Raw genomic sequence first — 10,000 nt, forward strand, 5'->3', positions numbered from 1 at the left:
CTCTTCTCTCTCCCCCCTCTCTCTTCTCTCTCTCTCTCCCCCTCTCTCTCTCTCTCTCTCCCCCCTTTCTCTTCTCTCTCTCTCTCCCTCTCTCTCTCTCTCTCTCTCTCTCCCCCTCTCTCTCTCTCTCTCCTTCCCCCCCCTCTCTCCCTCCCTCCCAGGCGGTGGATTCCCGGGACTCTGTTTCCATGGCTCTGTATTCCCAGTGTTTCTCCTGGATCATTCTCCGGATCAACCAGAAGATCAGAGGGAAAGACAACTTCAAGTCCATCGGAATACTGGACATCTTTGGCTTCGAGAACTTCCAGGTGAGGTGTTCTATTCCAACTTCCATCGTTGTCCAACACACACACACAATCACACACACACAATCACACACACACACAAATGCACGTATGACTGACGGTTCGAAACCAGTTCATCTCTATCCCACTGAGCTATCTCACGACACACGCATACGGTACACAACCACACACACACACACACACTCTCCATATCTCAAAGGTGTGTGTGTTGTTCGTCTAGGTGAATCGGTTTGAGCAGTTCAACATCAACTATGCCAACGAGAAGCTGCAGGAGTACTTCAACAAACACATCTTCTCTCTGGAACAACTGGAGTACAACAGGTACACACACACAGACACACACAAACACACACACTGAGACACACACACGCTGAGATATACACACACAGCCTGAGACCGAAACAACATTGGGCTCTACCTGTGATAACGCTGTGTGTCCATAGAGAGGGAGTCCAGTGGGAAGCCATAGACTGGATGGATAACGCTGAGTGTCTGGACCTCATAGAGAAGGTAAGAGACCAAAGTTGTCTCTCAAATGGCACTCTACAGATGTAGGATCTTAATTTGAGCGAGTTTGCTACAGCAAAACAATAAACGTGAATTATTATCTGGATTATAATTCATTACATTTCTGTAGGGGTTGATAGATTTTTCGTAAGGGAAAATCATAGTGGAAATTACAAACTTCGGAAGCCTTTTTAAATCTCAAATACACTACAAGTTAAAAATTAACTGTATTGCTAGAAAGTTGTCCTGTAACAGGGTGACCAAATTAAGATTCTACATCTGTATTCCCTATTTAGTCCATTACTTGGGCCCATTACTCTGGCCAAAAATAGTGCACTATATAGGGAATAGGGTGCTATTTAGGATTCAGCCCAACACTGTGGGGCTGCTGTAATGTTCATGTGAAGTTGATTTAATGTTGATGTAATGTCACTATGACGTAAACCTGATGTTTTGGTTGTGTATCTCTCTGCCAGAAACTGGGGATGCTAGCATTGGTAAACGAGGAGAGTCGCTTCCCTAAAGGGACAGACTTCACACTGCTGGAGAAACTACACAGCAGGCACTCTGTGAGTCATACAGTACACACACAGACCCACACAAACGACCCCCCCTCCCCCTCCCCACACACACACATGCCACAGGTGGCTGGTGGCACCTTCATTGGGAAGGATTGGCTCATAGTAATGGCTGGAACAGAGTGTACTTAATGGTATAAAACTCAAACACATAGTTTGATACCAATCCATTCACTCCATTCCACCATTATTATGAGCCGTCCTCCCCTCACCAGCCTCCTGTGACACACATACACATGCTACTATGTGATATTCATTAATATGGTGTGATATAACTTGTCTCCTCCTCCCTCTGCAGACAAACCCGTACTATGTGAAGCCTCGACTGGCTGACCATCAGTTTGGCATCAGGCACTATGCTGGAGAGGTTCTGTATGATGTCACCGGGGTTCTGGAGAAGAACAGAGATACATTCAGAGACGACATCCTCAACATGCTGAAGGAGAGCAGACTGGACTTCATCTACGATCTGTTTGAGAGAGTGGGCAGCAGGAACAGTGAGGAGACTCTGAAGATGGGGACAGCCAGACGCAAGCCTACCGTCAGCTCACAGTTTAGGGTGTGTGTGTGTGTGTGTGTGTGTGTGTGTGTGTGTGTGTGTGTGTGTGTGTGTGTGTGTGTGTGTGTGTGTGTGTGTGTGTGTGTGTGTGTGTGTGTGTGTGTGTGTGTGTGTGTGTGTGTGTGTGTGTGTGTGTGTGTGTGTGTGTGTGTGTGTGTACTGATTCTCTGTGTCTATCTCTCAGGACTCTCTCCATTCCCTCATGGGCACTCTGAGTGTGTCCAACCCTTTCTTTGTGCGCTGCATCAAACCCAACAACGAGAAGGTTAGCATTATCTATTACATATCTATATCTTTCACACTACATCTATATTAACCCCAAAAGTCCAACCTATGACTTTACATAAACTACATGACCAAAAGTATGTGGACACTTGCTCGTCGAAGATCTCATTCCAAAATCATGGGCCTTAATATGGAGTTGGTCCCCCCTTTGCTGCTATAACACTCTTCTGGGAAGGCTTTCCATTAGATGTTGGAACATTACTGCGGGGACTTCCTTTCATTCAGCCACAAGAGCATTAGTGAGGTCGGGCACTGATGTTGTGCAATTAGGCCAGGCTCGCAGTCGGCGTTCCAAATCATCCCAAATGTGTTTGATGGGGCTGAGGTCAGGGCTCTGTGCAGGCCAGTCAAGTTCTTCAATCTCAATCTCGACAAACCATTTCTATATGGACCTTGCTTTGTGCACAGGGGCATTGTCATGCTGAAATAGGAAAGGGCCTTCCACAAACAAAGTTGGAAGCACAGAAACGTCTAGAATGTCATTGCATGCTGGAGCATTAAGATTTTCCTTTTCCGAACCATGAAAATCAGCCCCAGTCCATTATTCCTCCTCCACCAAACTTTACAGTTGACACTATGCATTCGGGCAGGTAACATTCTCCTGGCATCTGCCTAATCTAGATTTGTCCGTTGGACTGCCAGGTGGTGAAGCGTGATTCATCACAACCGAGAACGTATTTTGACTGCTCCAGAGACCAATGGCGGCGAGCTTTACACCACTCCAGCCGATGCTTGGCATTGCGCATGGTGATCTTAGGCTCGTGTGCGGCTGCTCGGCCATGGAAACCCATTTCATGAAGCTCCCGACGAACAGTTATTGCGATGACGTTGCTTCCAGAGAAGTTTGGAAATAGGTAGTGAGTGTTGCAATCGAGGACAGACGATTTTTACGGGCTTCGGCACTCAGCGGTCCCATTCTGTGAGCTTGTGTGGCCTACCACTTCGCGGCTGAGCCGTTGTTGCTGCTAGACATTTCCACATCACAATAACAGCACTTACAGTTGACCGGGGCAGCTCTAGCAGGGCAGAAATTTGACGAACTGACTTGTTGAAAAGGTGGCATCCTATGACACTGAGCTCTTCAGTAAGGCCATTCTACTGTCAATGTTTGTCTATGGAGATTGCATGGCTGTGTGCTCAATTTTATACACCTGTCAGCAACAGGTGTGGCGTGAAATAGCTGAATCCACTTATTTGAAGGGGTGTCCACATACTTTTGTATTCACCGGTCAAAAGTTTTACAAACACCTACTCATTCAAGGGTTTTTCTTTATTTTTACTATTTTCTACATTGTAGAATAATAGTGAAGACATCAAAACTATGAAATTGCACATATGGAATCATGTATTAACAAAAACAAAATCTAAATATATTTTAGATTTTAGATTCTTCAAATAGCCACCCTTTGCCTTGATGACAGCTTCACACACTCTTGGCATTCTCTCAACCAGCTTCATTAGGTAGTCACCTGGAATGTTTTTCATTTAACAGTTGTGCCTTCTTAAAAGTTAATTTGTGGAATCTATTTCCTTCTTAATGCATTTGAGCCAATCAGTTGTGTTGTGACAAGGTAGGGTGGTATACAGAAGATAGCCCTATTTGGTAAAAGACCAAGTCCATATTATGGTAACAACAGCTCAAATAAGCAAAGAGAAATGACAGTCCATCATTACTTTAAGACATGAAGGTCAGTCAAAAACCATCAAGCGCGACGATGAAACTGGCTCTCATGAGGACTGCCACGGGAAAGGAAGACCCAGAGTTACCTCTGCTGCAGAGGATAAGTTCAATAGATTTACCAGTCTCAGAAATTGCAGCCCAAATAAATGCTTCACAGAGTTCAAGTAACAGACACATCTCAACATCAACTGTTCAGAGGAGACTGTGTGAATCAGGCCTTCGTGGTCAAATTGCTGCAAAGAATTCACTACTAAATGAAACTAAGAAGGAGAAGAGACTTGCTTGGGCCAAAAAACACGAGCAATAGCCATTAGACCGGTGGAAATTTGTTCTTTGGTCTGGAGTCCAAATTGGAGATCTTTGGTTTCAAGCAGCATGTCTTTGTGAGACGCGGTGGGGGTGAACAGATGATTATGTAGAATTCAAGACACACTTAACCAGCATGGCTACCACAGCATTCTGCATCGATACGCCATCCCATCTGGTTTGGGCTTAGTGGGACTATCATTTGTTTTTCAACAGGACAATGACCCAACACACCTCCAGGCTGTGTAATGGCTATTTTACCAAGAAGGAGAGTGATGGAGTGCTGGATCAGATGACCTGGCCTCCACAATCCTCTGACCTCAACCAAATTGAGATGGTTTGGGATGAGTCTGACTGCAGAGTGAAGGAAAATCAGCCAACAAGTGCTCAGCATATGTGGGAACTCTTTCAAGATTGTTGTAAAAGCATTCCAGGTGAAGCTGGTTGAGAGAATGCCAAGAGTGTGCAAAGCTGTCATCAAGGCAAAGGGTGGCTACTTTGAAGAACCTCAAATATAAAATATATTTTGATTTGTTTAACACTTTTTTGGTTACTTCATGATTCCATAGGTGTTATTTTATAGTTTTGATGTCTTCACTATTATTCTACAATGTAGAAAATAGTAAAAATGTCGAAAAACCCTTGAGTAGGTGTTCTAAACGTTTGACCGGTAGTGTATATAGTGTACCTTTGTGTGGTAAGATACTCTTTACCAGACATCAAACTCCTTGAACATATGGTGACGCAAATATATATCAGAACTTATTGTAACCAAACACCTCTGACCTGTGACCCGTGTAGAACCCTAGCGTGTTTGACCCGGAAGTGGTTCTGAACCAGCTGAGGTATTCTGGAATGTTAGAAACAGTTAAGATCCGCCGGGCCGGCTTCCCTGTCCGCAGAACCTTCAAAGACTTCTTCAACCGGTCAGTGTGTGTGTGTGTGTGTGTGTGTGTGTGTGTGTGTGTGTGTGTGTGTGTGTGTGTCTGTCTGTCTCTGTCTCTGTCTCTGTGTGTGTGTCTGTCTGTCTGTCTGTCTGTGTGTGTCTTTCTGTCTCTTTCCCCTGCCCCTCTTTTTGTAATTCTCTCTCTGGGCTAGTGTTTGTAAATAAACTTAGTTTGTTTAACTTTGTTACTCTTTCACTTCCTCTTTCTCCACTCCTGTCTTCCTCTCTCTCAGGTATCAAATCATTCTACAAGAGAAGGTGAGTGGAGCGGGGGATGAAAAGAAGAGGAGTACAGACCTGCTGACCAAATACGACCGTGCCAAGAAGGAGTGGCAGCTGGGAAAGACCAAGGTAAGACTGTAGCAGAACTTTAGTGGACTTGACACCAGTGGATGCAAACAGATGTTGAAGTGACATTTCACCCTGCCCACCTGACCCCTCAACCTCTCACCCCTGACGTCACACCTCTGACCTCTAGGTGTTTATGAAGGAGTCTCTGGAACAGCGTCTGGAGAAAGAGAGAGACGAGGTTCGCCGTAAAGCAGGCATGGTCATCAGAGCCCACATCCTCACCTACACCGCCAGGAAGCACTTTAAGCGTGTGAAGGGGAGCGTCGTCACCCTCCAGGGGTACCTTCGTACCCACATACAACGGAAATGGTTTCTACGGCGATGCTTGGCGACGCGGGTACTCCAAAAACACAGACGAGGACAGGTGGCCCGCGCAAGCTGCCACACTCTCCGAGAGGAGAGGAGGAAGCGAGAGGAAGAGGAGAGGAAGAAGAGAGAACAGGAGGAGGGAGAGGTGGAGGGAGGAGTAGAAGCAAAGGCTGCTCAGGGTTCTGAGGTGAGCTTTCTCTTCTCTACTCTTTTCTCTGCTCACCCCTCTTTTAGAAAATGGTCTGGTCCTGAGGCCATATACTATCATAGGAATGGGCTCATCCATGTCATCAGATATAGGGATGTCATGAGATGACACCTGACGTTCTTTATAATTTCCTCTCTTTCTCTCCCTCTCCACTCCATTGTGTCTCTCTCCCTTTCCTCCCTCCGCCTTCCCCCTCTTCCCTCTCTCCCTTTTCAGAAAAAGGAAGGAAAGACGGAAGAAGAGGCCCGTCAGATGGAGGAGATCTTGCGTATAGAGTTGGAGATCGAGCGCCTGCAGAAACAGAGGGAGGATGGGGTCTCCCAGCTCTGTGAGTCCTCCAGGCAAGAGCTCCGGCTACGCCGGGACGCAGAGATCAAGAGGCTGAAGAAGGAGGCCTCTCGTAAGGCCACAGAACTAATCGACCTCCTGGACTTTGGAGGTCTGGATCCCAGTTTAGCCACCGCTGCTAGCGCCAGCGCAGAGGTTGGTGTTCCGTATTTCCTGAAGAGTGTTGAGGTTCTTCTTCTGTGTCCCTCTCCTGTGTCAAGTTGGATATGCTTAAAACATATCTGGCCTTATCTGCCCTGACACTAACCCGTTTTCTCCCTGCCCTCCAGCGGCTCCAGGAGGGCCCAGGCATGGCCACGGCCGTAACCCAGGAGGAGGAGGTGGACGAGGGCTTCCATGCCGAGGAGGAGTGCACTGTCCCTCTCCTCCCAGACTTCCCTCCTCCAGCCGAAGCTGACGCTGCCGTGGACCAGGATATGTTCGCCCACCTGCCGCCCCCTCCACCGGCCTTCGCCGAGGGCTCTACTGCTACATCACCTCCCCCTCCCCTCGATTCATCCTCACCCACTCTCGTCCCTCCCCCGCCTCCCCCCTTACCAGCTGAAGATGGCTCTGCCACCCCTCCCCCACCATTGCCTCCTGGAGAGGGGGAGAAAAAAGAGGGTGATGGAGGGAGAACAACGAGTATCTTGAGCCTCGGAGAAGGGGAGGAGCCGATCTACAGCATGCCGGTCGATAGCGGCGAATCAGATTACGACGAGGAGGAGGGCTCTGTCACCGCGGGAGACGATGGTTCCGCATCCGGGCAGAATAGCAACAGAGGCAGCGCGGCCATGACGGAGGAAGAAGCTCTGAGGAAGTCCACGTGCACCAACGCCAGCATAGAGTCATACAGGGGCAGCTCTGACTCAGTTAGTACACACACACATATTCACACATACACACACACATTCACACGTTATTGCTGTGTACATTTATGAGGCATGTTGGACGTACATGTAATTGCCAAAATAAAGGAAACACCAACATAAAGTGTCTTAATAGGGCGTTGGGGCACCACGAGTCAGAACATCTTCAATGCACCTTGGCATAGATTCTACAAGTGTCTGGAACTCTATTGGAGGAATGCGACGCCATTCTTCCACAAGAAATTCCATAATTTTGGTGTTTTGTTGATGGTGGTGAAGAACGCTGTCTCAGGCGCCGCTTCAGAATCTCCCATAATTGTCCAATTTGGTTGAGATCTGGTGACTGAGACGGACATGGCATATCGTGAAACATAAGCAAGTTGAGCAGTCCTTGTCACTGAAGCTCCTGCCAAACGTGCCCCAACAGTCACCCCTCTGTCAAAGTCACTGAGATCTCTTATTCTAGCCATGGTCACCAAAATAATGGGCAACTGCCAAGCATTTTTAAACATAACCCTAAGCATGATGGGATGTTAATTCCACACCTGTGTGGAAGCACCTGCTTTCAGTACACTTTGTATCCCTCGTTTACTCAAGTGTTTCCTTTATTTTGGCAGTTACCTGTATATCTATATATATACTGCATATATATATAATAATAATTGTATACTGTGTCCAGGACGTATAGAGTGAGTGATGATGGTGTTAGCGTGTTATATTGCAAAATAGATAGATAGATATTGAGGTATATATCTGTGTTGTCCAGTACATAGAGAGTGATGATGAGCATGATGGGCTGTTGGACACAGATGAGGAGGTACACAACGGCAGGGTCACTCTTCTCAACGGGAACGGACCTCCGTACTTCCATAGCTACCTCTACATGAAGGGTGAGTACAAACACAAACACACGCACAAACACACACCCATACAAACACACACACATACACACACATACATACACAGCACTTACACACAGCCCATGTTTATCTCCCATCCCTTTAACTGGTCATAGTGGCATAATGAACATGCATGATACTGTGTGTGTGTGTGTGTGTGTGTGTGTGTGTGTGTGTGTGTGTTTGTTTGTTTGTGTGTTTGTGCGTGCGTGTGTGTGCGTGCGTACGTGTGCGTGCGTGTGTGTGTGTTCCTCTCAGCTGGTCTGATGATTCCATGGCGCAGGCGGTGGTGTGTGTTGAAGGATGAGACCTTCATGTGGTTCCGCTCCAAACAGGAGTCCCTCAAGTCTGGCTGGCTCCATAAGAAGGGAGGAGGACTGTCCACTCTGTCCCGCAGGTTGGGGTGTGTGTCTGTTTGTTTAGGGGGGGATTAGAGGGGAGTGTTTGGTGTGTGTGTGTGTGTGTGTGTGTGTGTGTGTGTGTGTGTGTGTGTGTGTGTGTGTGTGTGTGTGTGTGTGTGTGTGTGTGTGTGTGTGTGTTAACCCCTACACCCTACCTCCCCCTGCAGGAACTGGAAGATGCGATGGTTTGTTCTGAGGGAACACAAACTGATGTACTTTGACAGCGACAGCGAGGAGAAACTGAAGGGAACCATCGACATCCGCGCCGCCAAGTAAGACTCTAAGTCCCACAATGCAATGCTCTAGACTTAAGCCCGATCCACAATGCAACTCGTCGCCAAAGCAAAACCTATTTTCTTTCCTCTCTGTTCCTCGCAGGGAGATCGTGAACAACCATGAGAAGGAGAATGCGTTGAACATCGTGACAGATGAGAGGACGTACCAGGTGTTTGCTGAGTCGCCAGAAGACGCCAGGTGTGGAGACACCATAGTGTTTGACTTACGTATTTGCCCTCTAATAACCAACCTCGTAGAACCATAGGATTCAGATCCACCTGTGGTTTTCCTCACAGAGAAGGGAGACATGATGCCAAATGAATAGAACGATAATATACATTTTCATCTGAAATTGTTCTCTCCCTCTAACCTCTCTTCCTCTCTCTCTTTCTACCCTCCTCTCGCGCTCTCTCTCTCCCTCTCTCTCTCTCTAGTGCGTGGTATAACGTCCTCAGTAAGGTTCATGTGTATACTCCTGAGCAGCTGATGGACATGTCTCATGAACAGGCCAACCCCAAGAACGCTGTGGTCAGAGTCTACACAGCTTCTAACCATGTTATACACATGTTATAATTACTCACACATGTTATACACACTCTGTGCCATAATAACAGAGTACGTCATGTCATGTTATAGGGAACTCTGGACGTGGGGCTGATTGACTCAGTCTGTGCCTCTGACAACCCAGACAGGTATGAACTAGTTACTGTGGTTGACATGATATGGGATTATAAATTAGATGTGTTATGTATTGGTATCTAACCTTTGTGTGTGTGTGTGTGTGTGTGTGTGTGTGTGTGTGTGTGTGTGTGTGTGTGTGTGTGTGTGTGTGTGTGTGTGTGTGTGTGTGTGTGTGTGTGTGTGTGTGTGTGTGTGTGTGTGTGTGTGTGTGTGTGTGTGTGTGTGCCCAGGCCCAACTCCTTTGTCATCATCACAGCGAACCGTGTGATCCACTGTAACACCGACACTCCAGAGGAGATGCACCACTGGATCAGCCTGCTGCAGAAACCTAAAGGAGACGCCAAGATAGACGGACAGGAGTTCCTGGTTAGGGGTGGGTAACACACCCACACAAACACACACACCCACATAAAGATACACACAGAAGCACACACACACACACACACACACAGAGACACACTCGCGCACACACACGTGTGTGTCTGACTGAGTTGGAACATAGGTCTACTGTG

The 10,000-nt window shown here is 47.3% G+C and overlaps 1 protein-coding gene across 1 annotated transcript in view; it reads left to right on the forward strand.

Moving 5' to 3' along the window:
- LOC129859700 (unconventional myosin-X-like) overlaps window positions 1-10,000 on the forward strand; it is a gene marked incomplete in the record, with an annotated part of 36,849 nt that overhangs the window by 18,399 nt on the left and 8,450 nt on the right. The window contains 18 exon segments of the mRNA XM_055929784.1: window positions 162-308; window positions 526-626; window positions 749-815; window positions 1,289-1,381; window positions 1,689-1,949; window positions 2,134-2,214; window positions 5,023-5,147; window positions 5,401-5,518; window positions 5,646-6,014; window positions 6,252-6,518; window positions 6,653-7,234; window positions 7,998-8,121; window positions 8,389-8,527; window positions 8,699-8,803; window positions 8,910-9,005; window positions 9,242-9,335; window positions 9,444-9,499; window positions 9,719-9,861. Coding sequence (XP_055785759.1) covers window positions 162-308; window positions 526-626; window positions 749-815; window positions 1,289-1,381; window positions 1,689-1,949; window positions 2,134-2,214; window positions 5,023-5,147; window positions 5,401-5,518; window positions 5,646-6,014; window positions 6,252-6,518; window positions 6,653-7,234; window positions 7,998-8,121; window positions 8,389-8,527; window positions 8,699-8,803; window positions 8,910-9,005; window positions 9,242-9,335; window positions 9,444-9,499; window positions 9,719-9,861 — 2,968 coding nt within the window.

The sequence above is a fragment of the Salvelinus fontinalis genome, chromosome 7, assembly GCF_029448725.1.
Source record: "Salvelinus fontinalis isolate EN_2023a chromosome 7, ASM2944872v1, whole genome shotgun sequence".
Lineage (NCBI taxonomy): Eukaryota > Metazoa > Chordata > Actinopteri > Salmoniformes > Salmonidae > Salvelinus > Salvelinus fontinalis.